General features: G+C 39.2%; 1 protein-coding gene across 1 annotated transcript in view; it reads left to right on the forward strand.

Annotated features, from left to right (window-relative positions):
- The window catches only part of GMDS (GDP-mannose 4,6-dehydratase), a 436,198-nt gene that overhangs the window by 170,326 nt on the left and 243,851 nt on the right, over positions 1 to 22,021 (forward strand). The window contains exons 5-6 of the mRNA XM_075142569.1: positions 3,118 to 3,310; positions 4,172 to 4,276. Of these exons, the coding sequence (XP_074998670.1) occupies positions 3,118 to 3,310; positions 4,172 to 4,276 (298 nt within the window). The remainder of the gene's footprint in view (positions 1 to 3,117; positions 3,311 to 4,171; positions 4,277 to 22,021) is intronic.

The following is a 22,021-nucleotide window of genomic DNA, read 5'->3' on the forward strand; positions in this document are numbered from 1 at the left end:
TCTTGCGCACCTGGCTGGGGTGCTGAAAAGTCCTTGATGAGCGTAAGCACTACTTAGCAACAACTAAAACATCGGTGTGTTATCAACATTATTCTCATTCTACATCCAAAACACAGCACTATACCAGCTACTAGGAAAAAAATTAACTCTATCCCAGCCAAAACCAGGATAAGACCCTGGTCTTTTTTTCTGTTGTGCATGCATGTCAGTTCTCTCTTGCACATCCCTCTTAATGAGGTCCCTGCATTATTTTCTTTTTTTTTACTCCAGTCTTCCTGCTGATCTTGCACCAAATAATGTGTATAAGGAGAGGGAAATAATGTGGTAATGAATAACTCAGCACCTTCTCCGGCTCTGCCCTGCTTCATTTGTAACTACTTAATCGATCCAGTATTTTATAAAACTCTTTTACATTGTTAACTTTGAATTAGAATCAAATTAAAATCCAGTGTGCATTTATCTGTATTTGCCATGTTACTGCCCCTACACTGCACAGATTGTCTTAACAGTCCAGTTTTTGGTGTTGGAGGTTTGAGTAGATAAAACCATTTTTTATTTCCATGAATGCCATTCTAGTCTAACCTGCACTCCAAAATGGAATGAGCTTAGTGGTCTGAGTCCTGTCCCTCGTGAACAATAGTCCGCATTACAAAACCACCAAATAGGCACAAAGCTGGCAGTTTCTGCTCGGGGGCACTCAGACCCGGCCAGCATGGAGGCACAATTACCTCACACCCCAGGGAGTGATTTTTCTAGGTGAAGACTGAGGTCATTCATAAGGCAATAGGGAAAAGCATCTCTTGTGAAACTGGTCTCTGCATCAGCCAGGCAGAGCAGTTCCCAGTGCTGCTGCTGCAGGCTCATTGCTCGCTCTGGTTAAGAGATTTTATAATCTGGGATCTCTGATTTAAGACCACCTCGGTTACATGTGCCATTTACTTTGTAGTAGAATATGCAAGCAAAGGTTTGCATTTTGGGGTGATGTTTTTAGCAGTTTTTTTGTTGGAAACAATAGCTTAATATAGGTAAATTCTTGGTTCTGCTGCAATTAGTAAGTGTTTTGCCTTTAGTTAGAGAGCTGGGATGTTACTGTGAACATGTGAAGGTGCTAGGCATATGGTAAATATACTAATTTACGTTCATTAGTGCATTATTGTCTGTATCACCTATTCATTAAGATGTTTTCCCAAGAGTTACTCTGACAGCGAAGCTGAGAGACCTTAAGTGGCTGTCATCTTTGTGCCAAATGGATTAAAACAAAAAATGCTCAGCACTTCTCAGTAGATCAGTGCTCAATTTCAGCTGGGTCATACCAGGTTAACAAGCCAAAGTATCAGGTTTCTTTTTTTTTCTTTTGATTAAAAAAAAAAAAAGTAAAGTTTGTTTTTGTTCATACGATTAGCTATTTCAGATCAAAACTGTGTGAGAACATTTTTATTTTGGAGCACAGTAACACAATTTAGATTATTTCATACCTGTATTAAATTAATCATAAGTGCAAATTCAAATTAATCTAATTATTTTTATTTCATCTGCTGTGTAAATAAGCTTTAAACCTCTAGTGATTACTGAATAGGGAAAGTGGCTTAACAGGAGAAATGAATACAGGGCTATCTGTCTGAATCTGAAGAGAGCCTGAAAAAATACCTGGTAAATGACAGGTTTCTCACTGATTTCACTGTGATAGCTCAGCTTGTCCAGCTATGGTGATTTACCCTCTACTCCATTAGTAGTTACCCAATCACTGAAGACTAATGAAGGGGGTAATCATAGATTTGTACTATCTGACTTTGGTAGTGTCTCGCTAACCATTAGCCTAGATCATATAAAGAGACTGTAACATTGCTATCACTCTAAAGCTCGTTCCTGAAAGTCAATCATTGGCCAGAGGGGATGTAGGTAAAGTTTTTCTTCCTTAGGTCAGGGCGATGGAGGAGATTGCTCTAAAGATCCATTCCCCTTTCCTTTTTTATAACATCGGCAGTATGAACAGGGAACATTTTTTTCAAAAACTGGCATACAGAAGCAAAATCCCTCAGTTGGAGAGAGGATGTGGAAGGAAAGAGGAACGTGCCTCTGGGATGGGCAGCGGTGGGAGAAAATTCTTCAGAGTCCAGGAGCTCCACCAGCACGTCCAAACAACCAGTCTGTACCCACCAAACAAGCAGAGTGAGCTCCCTTCCGAGCGGTTTTTCTCCTGCCTGCAGATTGAGGTGCTCACAACACATCTCTTACCTTCAGCTTACTTTTTCCAGTTTTTAGTTTTCTTCTGTAACTGCAAGGAATAGAATTAATATATTTTTGAAACACTCTGAAAACTAAGACTCAAGCATTGTCTTATGGCCTATGCCACAATCAAGCTCATCATAAAGATAACTGAGAGTTACTGGAGCGGGGAGAGAAAAAGGAGTCTTGCCCCAGCAATGTGTATGAGTTTATTATCATACTTCGAAGGATATGTCGGTTGGAGGAGATGTCAGGTTTCTTTTGGATACCTCCACCCTTTGCTCTCCCACTTCATCATCCCCCTAACCTCTGTGCAAAAGCCACAGCTCTGGTGCACCTTAGGTGGGGTTGGGAGTCTCGTTTGATAGCAGATATTTCTAGTCTTCTCTCCTTTTTGATGTGTGTTTAAATTGCGAAACTTTGGACCTTATTTAAAGTTTGTGGGGTTTTTAAATACATGTTTATGCCATCATGCTGTCTGTCTAATCTAATTATTTTTTTAATTATATTCTGGACAATTTTAACCAAATTCAAGTGTGTCAAAGATATTAAGCCCAAGTGAGTATTGTGAAAATTGGCAGCTGTGGAGATGAGAGAGGGCCTGATAGTGCTCCCACTGTGGGGAGACTTACCCCTTACTTCGCATGGGAAAATAATCCTGAGAGAGAGATCAGGGAACACCAGTCTTTTGGTTCTGCTATTTATGGAACTACTTGTTTATTCTTAGAAATCCTTTGAGGGTACTTTTGTAAACTGAGCAGCTACTCTGTACAAAAGTGTCTAGATCGCCTGTGACAAGTGGCGTATTACTTTGTTTGGTTGTACATGATCACGGCATGTTCTGGTTCCCCTAGTAAAATTGGTGGTTTTTTATTTCTTTCTCTCCCCAAGATTTCTTTCGACCTAGCAGAATATACTGCTGACGTTGATGGGGTTGGCACTTTACGGCTCCTAGATGCTATTAAGACCTGTGGCCTTATCAACTCTGTGAAGTTCTACCAAGCCTCCACCAGTGAACTTTTTGGAAAAGTGCAAGAAATCCCGCAAAAGGAGACCACCCCATTTTACCCAAGATCGCCTTACGGTGAGGATCGCTGATGGTGTGCGTGTAGTGTCTGTCTGTCTGTTCTCCCCGCTCATGTCTCAGGGCTGAAGTCATTTGGGTGTGAGATTAGAATGACGATAGAGCTAAAGTGACTAGACATGTCGAGAGGCATACCTTTATGAATTACTATATAAAAAGTATTTGCTCCCATTGCCCGGGGGTTGGAAATTAGCATCTCACTTCACAAGACCGTGTTCATTCAGCTCAGAGGTAGACAGCTCTTGTAGAGAGGGGGGGAAGGGTGGCTCTTCCTTCACAAAGGGTTGTGAGATACTGCTGAAGTGATAAGGTTTCATATTTTTTTGTTGCCTAAATGAAAAATTCCCAAGAGCTCACTTCTTCCTTCATGAACTCGCATGAAATTTGAAACACTTATTAAAGCAATGTGCATGGAGGACTTTGGTGATAAAGTTTCAAATCAATTTGAGTGTTAAGGCACCAGATTTTCGCTTTTATTCCTCCAAAGTCTTTTTTTTTTTTTTATTAGCAGAGGTCACCACAGTGGCATATTTCACACGCTCTGGCTGTGTTAATTATATTGTAAAAGAAAAAGTGCTACACTTGAGTGTGCATAAGAAAACAAGAAAGTGCCCTAACGCTTCCTGGCCAGTTCAGAGGCTGCACAGAAAAGGAGTATTTTCCCATTCAGCTGCTGTTTATTGGGCTGGATATTTTTTCCATATGAAATGTGACACATATAGGGAATGAATCAAATTCTAATGCGCTCCACTGTTGAAATGTGGACTTCACCCTGCGTGTGAGAGAGATGTGTATGTGTGTCTGTCTGAGCTGTGTACAGGCAGAGCGGATATACGTAATGCTTTAAAATTATTTTTGTAGGGGCAGCAAAACTGTATGCCTATTGGATTGTGGTGAACTTCAGAGAGGCCTACAATCTCTTTGCTGTGAACGGCATCCTCTTCAATCACGAAAGCCCCAGGAGAGGTTAGAAAACCCATGCGAAACTGTCCCAACTTTGCATACCTCTGACCGGAGAAATGAAACAATGCATCCACAGGTTTCATTTAAACTTGCCAAAATTCTGTAGGGAGGGTGTCATAACTCATAGTCTGCTCACGGTGTTTAATGCAGCCCTCCTGGCAGTCTCAGAGCCTGCAGAACAGCAGCTTTCCCTTTCAAGCACCATATTCCATTTTGTAGCCCTCTGATGCTGAAGGGAGGCTTGCGTATCTGATTTTGTGTATCTGCTCTCAAGAGACTGTAATAATGTCATAACATCCCCGAGTTTTCTTTGCCTCTTGATAATAAGTTAAGGCTAAAATGTTAAAATGACACATTAAAAGAAGGTTTTCTAAACATTTAGGTGGGCAACTGCATAACAGATGAATTTCAGGTGTGACTTGTACTCAAGATTTTTATTTGCGTGTAAATGTCAAATTAAGAGGCAGAAATAACAGACCCTCTAAATTCATAAGACTAATGAGTACAGCCTGAAAAATTTGTGGATTATGGCCATACAAGATGGCTTTTAACACATGGCTTTAAAACGCCTTTCTGTTTAATCCTTAATAGCAACGAAGCTTAAATTCTACTTAATCATCCCTTTTCTTCTTGCAGTACTTTATGAACAATTAATACTGGTATTTAGTTTAAGAGTCCATGGTTGATTAGAAGTCTCCTATACAGTGACAGTTTTCCTCTGCCCTTAAAGTACTGTGACTGTAGCAAACACTCTAAAATTAAACTTTAAATTAACACAGAAAACTGGATTCTCGGTGCAGAAGTGTTTTATTGTGGTCTGTTTCTACATGAAAAATAAATTCAAGTTTTACAGGAATGCAATTATATAAATTATAGCCTGGCACAAAATATAATAATTTTAATCATACTTACAAATATAAAATAGACCACAATTGGAACTCTGCTTAAAAAAAAAAAAAAAAAGAAGAGAAAAAAGGAGTTGGTGTCAATAGGATTTAAATATTGATTTCAGTCTTCGGGAATCACAGCTGCAAAACCTCATAGTACACTGGGTAGGCAGCATTTACAGTAAGCGGTGCATCAAATACTTGGTGGTGGAAGTTGGTGCATCACTTCACTGGAGCAGATGACAGTACAAGTTCAAAATTAAGAGAGAATCAAATTCACTAGATTGTTTCATTTAGAAGCCCTAATACTTAGCTTTCTTTGAAAGAGTTCACTGTGATATATTCTTGGTGCACTGTAAACTGATGTCCAAATCGCTCTGAGTTATCATTATTAAATTAAAACATTCTGACCAACATAAAGAATGAGGGAATATGCAATGACAAATATTAGCTTGGCATAGTTTCTAGTAACATTAAGGAGCTACAATATGAGATGGAAATTATAGGAACACACCATTTGTGCTGCTTCTCTATAGGCTTGTGCCATTCTGAAGGAGGAAAACTTCAGTGCTCGTTGCTATTTTGATCCCTCTCACATTTGTTCCAGCTTTGACACTGCTGCAATGGAGCTTCCAGTCCAAAGTCTCTTTTCAACACTTTTAATGTCCCTGTGGAGAACCCAAGTCTGTGCTTTGAAGTCTCGGGCTGTACTTTTGGTTGTGTGTATGGGCTGGGTGCAGTTTTGAGCCCCTTATGCCACGAACAGGAATCTTATCTTAGAAATGGTTTCAGTCGGCTCCATTCGCCTTAGCGGGAGTATATGCCGTGAAAGCAACTGTAACCGCAGCCCAGTGCCATTTGCTTAGTGTTTTTATGGGAGAAAGTCTGAAAAATTATACAGAGAAGAAAATGTATAATTTGAAATGTACTTAAAAGTAGTTCTGAGCCATTCAAATCTTTTAGCCATTCATCGCTTTCCTAATGTTTTTGAAGACTGCAAAGGCGCTTTGGGAGGAAAAGAGGATTTAACTGGGATTTCTAATTCCTATGCAGAGATGGTAACATACACGGAAGTTTTAAAATGCTTTATGGTTTGGCCTTTTTTTTTTTATTCTACTAATTTCAGAGATTGGGAATACCTGAATAAATGGATACGTATTTTATTCCAATATTACATACCATTATTCCAGATGGTTTAGTGTTACAGTGAATTGTTCGAATACAACATCCCATTGACGGTGCATCTTGTCCACACAAAACATAATGCCCAGGAATCAGTGGAGAGCAGAAGGTTGTGGCAGTGCCGCTTGCTGAGGTGCAGAGTTGATCTGTCCCGGCAGAGAGTGCATATTTTTTACCCGTATCTGAAGTGTTAATCACACTTCTGAAAATTTCTGTAAGCTTCCTACAGTGAATGTATTTACAGGGAAAGGCTGTGAAGAGACAAATCCTAGTGTTTCTTGTGGCAGGGATCCATGGGATATGTTACACTGTAAGGCAGTGGTAAGGATGAACAGAATGCATTTTTGGTACCTGGCAGCCTACAGTGTTGTGGGCTGTGATCAAATACAGAAGTATTTGTATTTGAAGTACCAGTGCTCATGGTGAAGGATGATGGATTGCAGTTCTCTGCCAAGTGGCTGATAGCAGCTGGTCACTGAGGCTGAATTGAACAGACAATTGTAAAGAGTTTGCTTCGTGATCTCTCTTCACATATAGCGTTCAGATACTGTACCGCTGGGGCAGCGATACACGAGCCTAGTGAAAATGAAAACTGTCTAATCACAAGAGCTGCTTCCTTGAGAAAGGAATTTAGGAATATACACCTCTTATTTCAGAATACCAATTCTTTCCTCCTCTGCTCGGAAAGGAGCACCAATAGTTAATCTCATGTAGCCTGTATAATAATAGGGAAGTCTACACAGAGTTCATAAGGGTAAAGAGTGCTTAGGTCTAATATGAGAGGTTTCCTATTTCTCAAAATTACCAAGGCTTGAGAGAAGTGCTGGCTTTGAGAATCTCATTTGATTTTCTACTTTTATCTTGCTCTAGAAGAGAAAGACCGTAACAGGAGTAGTTCTTAAGATGTGACACCATACTGCAAATCTGAACACTTAAGTTCGCTGTGTGGGCTTGCTTTTAAGTCTGATGTTTCATGTTATGACAGCCACAGTGACTTTACAGAAAACACCAGTGATAAATTCCAGGTTGGTTGAACCCACTGTCTGAGCCTTACGTCTTAATTTGGGAATAGCACAGCATTATTAAATTGCACAAATACTTGGGTCCAGTAACAACAGTGAATATTATCTAAAATCTCCTATGGAGTAAAATGAGTGGATATGTTAGACTAATCTTAATAAAATATAGATCTACTTTGAGCCTTTCTGTAGTACTTTCTAATTTTTTTTTCTTTATATTATACGTACTGCCTTTCATTTCTTAGTCACTTTTATAGTTTTGTAAGATGAAATAGTCACTTTTTGACCAGTACATGCTTTTCAGCTCACATAAATCAACACAGCTGCACCAAAGTGAATAGGGTCATGTTGATTTATGCCAGCTGAGGGTCTGGCATAGTACTTCCAGTAATGGTCTGGTAATATAAGATAAGCATAATTTGATTGCTTTGGGGAAAAGAACTGTATTAGCAGTATACCTTGCTAAAGCTGATTTCTTCAGTTACTTTCATCAATTTTATCCAGGTACAGCTCAAGTGTTTCCTGATTTATGGCAATGCCAAAGGAAAATGGGATCTTCCATTTCTGAAGCTTATTTATTGTCTAAATATGACACTAGCTGAAAAGCAAAGTGCTCTCTACAGTGCTAATAAGCTACAAGGTGGCCTCTGTTTCCAAAAATGAACAAACACACTAAAGAAAACCTAAAAAACTTTCCCAGAATGCTGCTTTTTTTGTTCCCTTTTTTTTTTTTTTTTTAAGACAACATTATGGGATACCAAATGGGGAAGGTGGTGGCCACCAAGTTGCTGGTGGTGGTTGAACATGGCTCCCAGTATTACCAGTGTGGAAATGTCTGCCCTATAGCAATATTGGAAAGGTATTTCTGTTCAGTGAGATGATGGTTTTGACAGTGGAAGAGTGAGGCAATTAGCAAGTCTAGTTTTCAGGAAAGCTGGGGCTCGATCCAAGCCTTTTTTATACCATTGGAAAGATTCCTGCTCTTTTGTTGGGCTCTGGATCTCAGTAATACCTTCTTTTCTGAGTGAGAAAGCAAACTACTTGTTGACAGTGTCATTTGTTTCTTCCCAGACAAGCCCTCACTTTTTTTCTCCTCAGTTCTGTGTAAGAAGTTTTCTCAGGTTTACAAGATGTGCCTTTGGATGCCTGAGATAACTTTCTGATTTGGTTAACCACTTCATTGCTTGCCTCATCTGATCTTTATCTGCCAAGATGTACAAACATGTACAGCATGTTTCCTGACACAATGCAACAGAAGTTTTGTTTGTTTTTTGTTGGGTTTTTTTTGCCTAAGTAATAAATACTTTGCCTCTGCACCGCACATGACATCATTGTGTAGATCATTCAGTAGGGAATTTTTGTTTGTCTGATACCAACCCTGGTAAAGCAGTTGTCATCAGACCATTGCTGTATAGCCAGAGGGAAAGGATACAACTGCTCATTTCTGTGATCTCTTTCAGCCGGGGAGGAAATGGCTAGGTGTTAGATTGCAGGTTGAATGTTGTCAAAGGACATGTAGTAAGATTAAAATGAAAAGAAATCATGATTTAAAGAGAATGGGGAGTGTGCTTTGCTTTTATTGTGCATCTGGATCATGGGTTTCCCAGGGGGAAGGGTTCCCCTCTCACTGTAACTATGTTTGGGTATCTTTTGAATTTATAGGTTTTGTTGTTATCTTTTTTTTTAGCAAGTTTTCAGTCTCCCTTTTGCCTCTGTTTTATAGAGAAGGCAGAAGCAGATGGTGACATCTGCTACCGACCTTCACAAGAAATCCCTACAATCCCTACTGTAACAGTTGCTCTTCTGCGTCTCCTATAAAGAGATGTAGCCAACATCTGCCAGATTTCCCTTTCTCATTTCTTTGAGGAGACTAATTGCTACTCTCCTTACACACTTTCTGTGCAAGAGGAGCTTGGTCAACCTAGTACCATTGGAAATACTAAGGGCTTTTGCTGGTGCTCTTTTTGTAAGTTTAGGCCTGTGAAAGATGTAAGTGTGTAAAATTTTCGGTGCAGAGCTATGTCTCTTTCATTTAATACAAAATTTCCCAACCCGCGAGTATATCTGAATAGCAAAAGTCAGCAGAGTGTTGCTTGTGTCTTGCTGACTCCTTGCTGGATGAGAAGAATGCAGGCTGGCTAGTCTCATCAGGGATCGTCTGCCTAGCATATTGAAAACTTGATGGCAAGGTACCATGGCCAATGTAAAAGGAGTTACTCAGACAGTTGTGCGCTATAGAGCAGCCAAGATCATTTCATGCTTTTTAGTTTGCATGTTTCAACAGAGAAAGCATGCAGTGTCCTGAAGACATGCATTCTTACTCGCTTTTTCTCCCTGCTGTGAGACTGATCCTGCTAAGTGATCCATGCAGGTGTTTTCTTATCTACACATACAGCCAAACGTCAGTGGGGATAAATGTGGGCATTAGGGTCTACTTGTACAGATGGATTTGCAGTAATATTGACTGTAATAATAGAGAATTGCCAGGTAATACCTCTCTGCTATTTCACCTAAGTACACGTTTTCCCCTTAAAAAAGACCTGACGTTACAAAGTAAGTGAATTCGATTAATTCTGCTGATGTTGAACCTGATACTGGCTAATTAGTACTGATCAGGGCACATCACAATATATGGAGATTTTTGTCTAATTTTTATGTTGCTAATAAGTCATCTTAATCTTAAACTTCTAGTCTCACTTTCCCAGTACTAACCAATACTGATATATGAAGGCAGTGCAATCACACCAACAGACGAGTGGGCTTCCCTCTGTGAGCTTGTGTTTTAAAAGCAGTACCAGACTTCTGAAATAAGAACTGAAGGCTGAGAACATTTCTGCATGCCCTTAGCTTTGGGCATCCAAGTAATCCAGGTCAGTGCCATGGAACTTGTCACGTATGGGAACGAAACAATCATGTACGTGAACTGTGTCAGGATATAAAAAGATATTTTTCTCAAGTGAGTCACTGATGAAGGAAGATGCTGTGTTGAACAGTCTAATTACTGAAATCTTTTTGATTCAGTCTTCGCAATGATAGTTTGTGGGAATCCTTACCATCTGTTAATTTTTTTTTCTTTTCTATCTCAAAGTAGCCTTGATTCTATACTCGTCTATCTGATGCACTTTTCTGGGGTCTATCACCAGTTTATCTAAGTAGTTATGGATATAGCTCGTACAAAAACTAAGTAATTTCTTGCCTGTGGGTTTAGATTTTTGGAACAGCTGCATTCGCAACCCAGATCTCTCTTTGAGCAAATTATTATCTTATCAGATGGATCTTTTTGTCATTAAATCATGTGCTCCCTTGTGGCTTATACTGTGTTGAGAAGAAAGTAGATTACAGTTTTTGCTATTTTTCATGATCGATTTCAACTTCTTTTTTAATCTAAGAAAAAAAAAAAGCAGAGCATCTACACAATTTACAAAATGTCAAAACTACTAAATTTAGAAAACCTTACTGTGTAATTCTTAACATTTCTCAAATTATATTAGCAGATATCAGTGTTAGTTCCTTAAACTAAGAATTTGCAGACTTTTTTCTCTAATGAAATATTAGCCCAAAACTTTGAAATAAAATGTTATGGAAGATATGGAAGTCAGCAATGGGAAATGGAGTGGTCAGAGCATGTATCTCACCTGTAGTGTTCTTATGGCTGCATTAATACACAAACTTGTAGGAAGATTTTTAGAAATAATGTGGTTTAGGTGCCTATTTCCCTATTTTTTCCTTTTTGTTACATTTATTTATCCCTGGGCAAAACACAATGGAAAATGTGACTGTTCTGCTTTTTTGCATATGTATAAATGAGAACGTGAAGTGAAATACAGGCAAGAATTAGGAGTTTTATATCTTGCATTTTACAAACTAGCTTAAAGTAAATGTGGAGTTTGCAGAAGGTCGGAAGAACAAAACTGCCATAGTGGTTTCAGCCAGAAGTCCATTTAACCCAAGCATCCCATTGCCCTTGCTGAAACATTAGGGGAGGTATAGATACAGAGTGGTCATCTCAGACCCCGGTAGCTGATGGGTAAGAGACCATGCATGAAAGACACACCTCAGTCCACTGCTCCCCCAGACCAGGGGTCTGTTGGAATTCAGTCCAAGCTGCTGCACGTGAGATCCTTTCTGAAGGAAACCGCTTTAGCTGGGGAATGACACCTCCTCTGGATGCACAGTTAAGTCATAGCTGAGGCGTACCCAGAGTCTAGAGAGCATACTGCAGGATACAGTTTCCCCAGATGTGGAGACTCAGCCACGGTCAACCACTTCTGTATTTCTTGTTTTTGCCACTTGAGCCATTTTTTCTTGCAGTTGCATCTACTCGATTGTTTCGTTCTGTTGTGATTCACTAAGATTTCCTCCTGCATTTTTCCCTCAAATTTAAATAATGTGATTGTCTTTCTGAAATAGTCAGAGGCAAGAAAGGAAAAAAATCACACAAAAAGCAAAGTCACATCATTATTGCAAGAGGTATGTTGCATAAATGAATCTATCTTACATTGTTGGTATTCTATAAGTAATGAATGATGTTCAGTATTTTATTCATTGTTATTGTAGTAATTATTTCCTAAACTTCTGAGGGCTTGTGTCTTACTATGATTGTTCGCATAAATTTTCTCAAATATATACATTTCTCGGGCGATATACTAGTGTAATTCTGCTTTGTCTACTTCCTAGTATGTAACCCAACATCAGTGATGCCAGTGTTCCCCTGGGAGTGTGAAGTAACGACCATTAGAAATCGCTTATGGCACATCTTCAGAGTGCTGGGTATCACTGCAGAGCTCTTACTAAGTATGTGAGACTCTGTAGGCCTTATTCCACAACCTTCAAATTTTGGGCATCATCTACCAGGTGCAGAAACTTGAAAGCAGGTTCATACACACAGCTTGTATGTATACAGTGACTGCCACACTTACCAGGCCCATCTTAGTATCTGAAACATTTTCTTAGCAGTGTGCATCCTGTTTTCCTTAAAATAGCTCTCCCAAAGGTTGACAGTTCCCTCTCAATAGAACTCTACTTACTTTCTCTTGCATAATTTAAAAAATTCTTTTAAAAGTAGATCCATTAAAAGTGCATGTTGTTCTGAGAAAGTTATTTGAAATTAACCCACTCAGTCATTTAAGATATGGGACAAGCGAGATTGTAATTCACAATAAATACTTGCACCATTAGTGGTTCAAAAAACACTGCAGAAGGAAATGTCAACTGATTATTCCTCTGTAAAGTCTTCAGGATTTATTAAAAACAAATAAATGAGAAATGCAATGTGATCAGATGTCACCTCCGATAAGATTCATCATATAGCGGGATTTTATAGCAGTGTCATAGGAAGGTAAACTACTTTATCCGAGGTCAGAGAGAAGGTTAGTGCATCTGGTCAGAGCTTGGTTTGAACTTAGGAACAATTTTTTTTTGTCTGCCTTGATTGCACTAAGTCTTTACTGAAAGTTCCCAGAAAAGTGTGTTTAAAAATATGAAGCAAAAACACACAGACAAATTTTGCATGTATAGGTAGTTTAATTTCAGACCATTCCATGCATTATATACTTTTTGGGGGTGCATGAAAGCTTTACATTTATAAACATAACCTGTGTCACTTTGAAATAGCTGAAAATCTCAATAGCGGGACAGATTGCTGATTTGTGTCAGTCTTGTTCATCTAACTGCAAGTATTTTTTGAGCAGATTTTAACTTCTGTTACAAGGACTTAGAGCAGTATATACTGTCAGTTATATGTGTTTCCCACACTGTTGATGTGTGCACACCTTGGCAACCGTGCTAAAATATTTCCTTTTCAAGGATTTGCCTTTCACAGACACTTAAAATTTAATTATATGTTCTGCTTAACTGTTAGGCACCAATAGGCAAATGAAAGCTATGTCCAAAAGCATGAGTATTCTCAAACAGTTTACAAGTATTTATTGTAATTAAACCTGATACCACATGCTATTTAGATGTTGCAATATCAGTTGCATGTTTTGATCTGTATTGTATCTCACCCCTACAGAATGATAGTTGTTAAAACAAAGGGTTGTGGGTTGCAGTTAGCAGGTTTCCCATGAAACCCTTCAGGGTTGCTCTTTGGTATGGGAAAACAAATTAAAACCAAGCCAACAGAGAGAATACAATATCATGTTTTCTCTACTTTCTTTTAATTTTTGCCCTAGGACATGTGAGTTTGAGAAAAACCGCTACAGAAATGCTGCAGGAATGCTGATGGATTTTTATTTTTGGTGGCGAGAGTTTGATTTCATGACATTAAATGTGAATAGATTTACAAGTAGTAAAAGAATTGTCCAGCAAAGCAACTCAGACCTCCAGTTTACATCCTTTTTTTTTCTCATTTATATTAAAAACCTGACATTAAGAGAGATTTAAGGTGTTTATTCGTTGCATCAATATCCATCAATAGGTAGATTGAGAATACTTGCCAGAAACTTTAAAATAAAATCCTACAGTAATCCCAAGTCTAATTCCCAAGTGTGAATCTGGAAAATTCAGAGCTCATTTTGGATTTAAAACAAATCCAGATGACATGAGAAAAGCATCAGTAACACACAGAAACATTTTACTTTGCATTTCTTTTTAAAAATTTTTGAAACAGTTGCTTTTAAGTTATAAATCTTCTTTGTGCTTTCTTGCTGACATCCTTCTCTTCTCAGCCCCACCTCATGCCCATATTCTGAGTCATTGGTAGGCATGTGTGCATCTATTAGGGATACTTGAGTTGCCTGGTATGCTGTGCGCTCTCATTCACACTGAGTTTCTATTTGCTGCAGACTGTAAAAAAGGGACAAGATCTTTTTTTACCATTGTTGCGCTTCTTCAAGATAAACGGAGACATTGTGCGCCTTCAAAGCTCAGGAACAGTCCTTAAACTTCCCAAATTTTATATAACTCTTGAAAACAGTGTAAATTGAAAATTATCCCTGGTCTTAAGCGCCTTGTTGGTTAGGGATGGTACCAGTGATATACTTCATTTTAAGCATTTATGCTGAAGTGCCATTGAATCTTGAGCAAAGCCAATCCTGTGACCATACCAGGCATTTGAGTTTGCAAAGACTCCTTTTTTCCATGCTGTTTGCTTGCATAACTATTGCATGCATCTGTCATTGAAAATCAGGCCAGTAATTGCTAATTTTAACATGTGTTTTTCAGCAGGAATGTGCCTTCCTTTTCTCAAATCCTTGCACTGATTTTTGATATTCTCTAGGTATGTTGTAGGAAAAGTAGGAGATAGCAAAAGTGTTCTGTCTCTTCTTTAATAGAGGAATGGGATAGACTGGTGCTAGTAGTGTGATTTGCTGTTGTGCTCTATTGGGGTAGTCATTCAGGTATCATTGACAAACCTCTGCCCTCTGGAAGGTCTAGAACTAGGCAGTGTGTGTGCTTCTCCTTTTCTGAGGAGCAGAACGGTGTGCCGCTGTGTGTCCTGGGCCATCACCTATCCAGATACGCTATGTTTTCCAGGTAGTGATTTGAATCACCTGACTTCTGGTGAAAATTGTATGTGCTTGTCATGCATCTGGGCTAGAAGGTGGCTCCATGGGTCTCCTTTATATTTGGTGTGTCCTCATAGAAATGCCAGTGTTCCTACATTTAGGAGAGTGTCTCTGCCTTCAGCCCAACATGGTCTAGCATCACAGTCCTTGCTGTGTTCTAGTCCATGGTTTCTATTTGCAGTGCTACTCAAGTTTCAGATGCTCTGTTTTCTAACACAGTTTTAATGTTCTCATAGTCTCAAGTCCATTTCTTTAAATCATATGCAATGGACACCAGCTAGCTTGTGTTTTGTTTGCATCTTCAGGTGAGGATGCTGCTGTGAATGAGTCCATTAACTAGTAAACTGAGCATGTGACATGGTTTAACCCCTGCCAGCAACTAAGCACCATACAGCCGCTCACTCACTCCCCCCCCCCCCCGGTGGGATGGGGGAGAGAACCAGAAGAGTAAAAGTGAGAAAATTCTCACTTTTGAGATAAAATTTGAGATAAAGACAATTTAATAGGCAAAGCAAAAGCTGTGCACGCAAGGAAAGCAAAACAAGGAATTCATTCACAACTTCCCATGGGCAGGCAGGTGTTCAGCCATCTCCAGGAAAACAGGGGTCCGTCACACTTAACGGTTACTTGGGAAGACAAATGCCATCACTCCGAACTTCCCCCCCTTCCTTCTTCTTCCCCCAGCTTTTATTGCTGAGCATGACGTCATATGGTATGGAATACCCCATTGGTCAGTTGGGTCAGCTGTCCTGGCTATGCTCCCTCCCCGCTTCTTGTGCATCTGGCAGAGCATGGGAAGTTGAAAAGTCCTTGATAAGAGTAAGCACTACTTAGCAACAGCTAAAACATCAGTGTGTTATCAACATTATTCTTATTCTACATCCAAAACACAGCACTATACCAGCCACTAGGAAGAAAATTAACTCTATCCCAGCCAAAACCAGGACAGCACATAGTACAAATAATAGGCATTTTTCTTTAAACCTGTTTGAGTTTCGCACCAAAAAAAAGTGTAGCACATATACAATTCTTTTATTTTTAGCCTATTTAATGGTCCCCACAGACCATGCAATATTTAAGAAAAACAGAGCAAGACTGGTGTAACAGTAACTCGGGCTGGGAACTTGAAAGCTTGATTTCATGTAACGACAGTAGGCAAATGCTACCTTTGCTGCCTAGTTCTGAAAGTGCTGGTGTTACTAAAGAACCAGTAACAGTTTCCGTCGTGCTGGTGAATCCAAGATCTATAGCCAAAACAGTGTCAGAAAAGTAATCAATAAATAACAGGTCATTATTAAATTTTTACTTATGTCTCATAATGATGCTTTTCTTCAGAAAAGTATCATAATCTTAAACTGCACTTAAAGGAAAAATAAGCTCTTTGTTTTGAAATCATGGAATGAAGCAATTCGGGTTTGAGTTCATTAGTGTGCTGCAGTTATTGCACAACTTTGTTCTGTTTGCAAGTAAGTTAAGTGTCTCCTGTCACTTTGGTTATACAGGTTCCTTGTGGGCTTGGTGGTGTGGTGACATCATCTGGTTTACCGTCACATTTATAGACAATGATAACCAGGCATCAACACCCATGAAGAAACCCACAGAGTCATCATGGAATGTTCATTCATTTTTTCCAAAATTATGCATGTGTGTGAGTATGTGGATGATGCTTGAATACGGCTGCCTGTACATGAAAGTCTGATGAAAGAATTAGTATGTTCAGTAAAATTTGCTCTAAAAGCAGAATAAATCAAAATTGTCCAAATTGATGATGTACATGAGGATTCTTTCAAACTTAATGTTGTTTCTACAGATTAAAATCAGGTAGTTTAATATTTAATACAAAAGACTTGGTATTGAATAAAAAAATTCTGAAAGATTTAACACTTTTAAAAATATGCTTTTCCTCTAGAGTACTAAGAGGGGAAAAATTAGAACATTAATCCTCAATGGATTACGGGAAATGCCTCTTATTATTCTGTAGCCTATCTGGAAAGAAATGCTTATGCAGCCACATCATGCAGTAAGTTCTTTTTGAATGTTTCTGCCTTTTATTACACAAAGTATTATAGCTGTGATCCTACAAATACTTACAGAGGAATCTTGATGCATACAGGCTCTGACTCTAAGACTGGTTCTATTGGTTTTAAAAAGAAAGTTATTACCGGTAAGTGAATAATAGCTCAGTTGCCTTGATCAGATTTTCAAACCTGCTGTTTAATGACAAGAACATTCAGTTTTTTCAAAGCACCGGGAGGCTTACGTCTTGAAAAGGTGAGCGCTTTACAGAAGGCTTTCAAGACAGAAGCATAATGTTAATAGTTTTAATTCCCTACTTCTAAAAGCAGAACTAGTCACCTATGTAATGATGTAGGCGACAGTTACCTGGAAATGTTTGCTTAGCCTCATTTCCCTTCTACTCTAAAATAATGTTTGTGGGAAAAACTGCTAAGTTTAATATAATTTATTTTAAAATGAAAGAAAAATCGTGTTCCCTGTAGTACAAGAACATGGGCTTGTGATGCTTGAAAAATACCAATAATTAGAAACAAGTAAAAGAGCATGAAGAACCAGCAAATGGCTTGGTTCAGATCTGATTTTTCTTTGACTCTGACTCAAGTCAGTTCAATTTGGTCAGATCAATAATTATTTATCTGCCTTGGTATTTCTGAACCTTACATGAAAAATACAAAATTTTGAAATGTGAAGTTATGTGATAAGGGAACTTCCTCTGGGAAATTCTCTGTTAAACAATTATTCTGATCCAATAATCAGGTATTTTCTTCTTGGTTCAGTTCTGAGTTAGGTTCAACAAAGACTTTCGTTCAGGTAACAGTTGTGGTTCAGTTCCTATTTTAGAAAAAAAAAAAAAGCAGTTAAAACAATTTTTAGTTCAGTTTGACTCTGGGAAAAAAAACAAGCAATTTTTTAATAACTTGGTGCTGCTTAGTTATATTGTGCACTTCACTCTGCTTGGATAAACTGCTTTATTTGGTGGTAGTATACCCCTGTGCACTGTACAGTGCTGCAGTGTTTGACTAACATGTAATGCCAAGGAATATATGGATTCAAGGAGAGAGATTTTACTGGGATAAAAATAAATTGTGGGAATAATCTGCATTGATTTGGTATTAGGCTGAAGTAGTTTGGAGAGAGCTTGTGTTTGTGTCCAGATGCACATGACATTCTGCCTTTGAGAAGATCAAGGAAATGTGGGTATTCAAAAAGAAAAAAAAAAAAAGGGAAGAGGGGTGATATAAAATCTGAATCTTGAACCTGCATTTCTATAACCTTATCACATAAAACGGATAAAGGGAGTACTTTGTCATTAATAAAATACTGTTTATTGAATTCCATTGAAACTCTTGAGAATAACTTAAGAATTTAACTTCATTTTAGTAAGCCGATATGCCTATAGTGATGGCTACTTTTGAATCCCTCAGCAAATATTTTTGCTATGTTTAAGTTTATTGTTTCTGTATAATTACTCAGAATTTGATTGTTTTTTCTTTTTCAGTAACTTGTTTTGGGTTTTCTTTTTAATTGGCAGGTGAGATGTTAGGGGACACGAGTGGTTTCTTTAGCAACCTCATCTGGACTATGCAGAAACATGACTAAGAAGCATTTTTCTCTGATGTGCTACATTTTAACTATTTTAAAAGAAACCAATGGGTTGAGCGTTTAAAGATTTAATATAATTTTATCCATATGTACTTCCAAGGTGTGAATGATTTTGATTGGTGTTAATCGACGTGTCACAGTTCAGCTTCATTAGGCATCTGCACAGTTGTGACACTCAAGAGATGATGTTGCAGAGTTTGTACAGTTCCCTTTTCCAGAATAGTGCTGTGACCGCTGCTAGCACTGTGCATGGACATAGGAAGAACAAAAACCAGAGTGGGCAGAACCATGCCACAGGGACAGCAAAAGGACACGATGGTCCCTTTTGTTTGAAATCCCTTTTTGAAACCCCACCCAAAGACACCAGTCCTGCATGTAAATTCACATCCCTGTCTTTCGGGCTCAGTTCTGCCCGTTCCTGACTCTGTGGGCTTTAACACATCTGTCTCTGAGGAGGAAAGCCCCTGCTTCCTCAGGAGACTTGGAGAAAACTTCACAAGAAGATCAGTTATCCTTGGCTCATTGTTCCTTTAGGTTTCTCTCATAGGAGACCAGGTTAAATCTATTGTTATTTGTCCATCAAGTGACATCAGGCAACTCTGCAGCTGCTTAAATTTGAATTGAAATAGCTGTGGAAAAGATGAGGACTCTCTCTCAAATGAAATAACATGTATGTTCAAGAAAATCATAAATAAGCTGATTTTTTTTTTTTTGGTAGATCTATCTTGTATCATAACAATTGCCAAAGTGTTTACTCACAGGCGCAAAATACTTAGAGAGTTTCCTTAATCTCCAATTATTGTTGCCCTCTCATCTTGACCTCTCTTGAAGTGTTTTATAAACAATTTAAAGAAAAAATGAAGTATTAGAAACAGTTATTATAGAGCAGGCAAAGTTATTTGCTTTCCTTGAGTGAAGGGATATAATTTATAAAGGACTGATTACACTCATCTGTTTTCTGGGTAGCCTGTAAGTTTACTTTACCATGGCAAGGCAGAATAACAGAGAAATTGTGTCATGGGAGCCAAGTAAGATATTGTAGCGGTAGGAAATCCAATTGCCTTGTTTTACAGCCATTTGTCTTGTCCGTCGTTTCTGTCAAATGATCATTTGAATCAAAAGCATTTAAAGAGATTTTCTTCCTTTGCAGTAATGAGAACAACAGAGACTTTTATGCTGTAGGACATTCCTACTAGGTCTTTCCTCCTTTAACATGGCTACCTGCCAGTCCTTGTTATTATTAAAAGTTGCTTCAAATGAAGTACATTTTATGAAGTGGCTTTGCCCGGCTTCGTGGCTGTCACTGAGGTTATGAGTCAAGGAGAGCGGGAATGGGGAGGTCTGATTCAGTGGAGCTTAGCAGCAAAGAAGCAGTTTAAATGCAGAATGTTAATGGGTAGCTTTTTACTTCAAACCTACTTTTTTCAAGCTATGCATTCGTATCAAACGAGAAATACCGTGGAAAGCATGTTTGATCTCTTTGCCTTACGATTTTAACACGTTGCTCCTGCCTTGCCTTTTGTTTACAAAGTTCAGTACTAGCAAAACTCCCTTGTGAGCCATGAGGGTTACCTGGGTGCAGAACCTACTAACGAGAGATTTGGGTCAAGGTTATCTGACTCCAGCTCTCAGAAAGGAGGGCCATTTCTAGGAGGGAACGGCTTAAGGATTTCAGAAGCTGCCTCTGCAAGTCTGCAGGCCGTTCCCACCTCTGCTGTCCACTTCTGTCAAGCAGGGGCGAAATGAGATGCGCAGGTCCTGGAATCATCAAAACAACGGAGCCTGTTGGCTCCAACACAGCTGGAGCTGCGAAAAAGATGCGTGTTCCTCCTCTCTTACGTGGCTTTTTCTGTCTCTTTTCCGATCTCCCTGTGAGGCAGACAGAGTGGAGGCAGTAGAGCAGCAGGGAAGAAGAAGGGGTGACAGCAACTGTCTATTCCACATCAGAGGACAATTTTGTAGTGTCCCTTTGCAATTAGAAGAACATTTGTCAACCCTGACATCTGCCAACCACAGTTTTGCAGCCCCTGGAGAAGCTTATCTTACTGAAGTGCCTTTGTTTTCCCAAGCAGATACGAGAGAAGGCACTGTCATTTCCAAATCAGTTTTTGAGTGAAGAAATAGGGCAGGATGTTCTTGTAGACACATACACAATTACATCTTCATTTCTAGTACTTCTGGCAGAAGCGGGGAGGAGGAGGGAGATACACTAATAACAGGTGGTTGGTGTCAGCATGATATGATTCAAAGTCCTATAGTAACTCTGTATCCTACAGTAATTTTCTTGCAGGTCTAACAGCCTTAGAAAATACCCCTTAGCAGCTCTAAGACACTTCTGAAATATTCCTTAGCTTTTACAGTCATCGTTTTGAAATAGTCAGTAAATTCTGTGGGTAAATGTTTGGTACTTTATCACTGAAAGGGTTGGGGCCCTTGTTCAGAAGAGTGTTGTCGGAGGAAATGAGAGTTTGAGAGCTGATTCTGTGCCTGCTGCATCTGGAGCCTATGGGGGTGCTCTGGGGAACAAATGTAGATTTGGCTCCGGCTCAAGGGAGGTCCCTTGTCATGAGATGACATATGAAGGTTATGCATATAAGTACCAAACCCTCACGCTCCCATACTGTGCAGCATTTCACAGCCGGGAGATAAACAGACTGTAGCTGTTTTAAAATAACAGCTATGTTTTTTCTCTGTTTATCTCTGCTGGGCTATTAGGTCCCATTTGTTTATTCCTGCCTTGAGTCATCTTCCAGCTCCGTGTGTCCTGTATATCAGGTATGATGCTTTCTGCCAGATATCACTTGTACCTGAAACACTGGGCACTGTAAACTTTCTTCTAAAACTCTCATGAATAATTGCCAAAAGGTGGTAGCTACAGTATCCCCAACAAATGCACATTATGAATGGTTCTCTTTTTAAGCCTAGAATTCCTTTAAACATGCCTGTTGGGTTTTGAGTACCTGCAGTTAAATGGTGTTGCTTTTGGCAGGGCTTGGTGAGCAAATGAGGCATAATCTCTCTGATCTCAGTAGTCTGGTCAGCCAGCCATGACATTCTCAGTGTCTTTTCTTTCTACACCCTGTCTGAACAGAGCCATAGCCCAGGCAGCTCTCAGTGGGGTTGCCAAAGATTACCATGTGCAGTGAAGCAGCAGATGGCAGGACAGTGGAAAATATGCAGTCCCAATCCCTGGGTTCACATGGGGTTCAGGGTTAAATTTCAGCGATTTCCCTCCCCGCTCCTCGAGCCCCTCGGTAAACTGCCCTTTGAGAGATGAATTTCAGTGTGCATTGGGAAACTATTTAAAATTCAGTTTTGTCCACTTTTGGAAGTGGGTTCTAGACTGCAGCAGGAAATTTAAGAATTCTGTGGCCGCAGCAGTTACAGTCTTCCTCACCATCCAAAGACATTTGTGTGGGCATAAGAAATGAGGTAAATACGAATACATCCTGAAAACTATGAAAGGAGGGAAAAAGAAACATTGCAAACTTGATTAGCTCAAAAATTGCATAATGACTGCAAGAGGGGTGCCTC

This window comes from Calonectris borealis, chromosome 2 (genome assembly GCF_964195595.1).
Source record: "Calonectris borealis chromosome 2, bCalBor7.hap1.2, whole genome shotgun sequence".
NCBI lineage: Eukaryota > Metazoa > Chordata > Aves > Procellariiformes > Procellariidae > Calonectris > Calonectris borealis.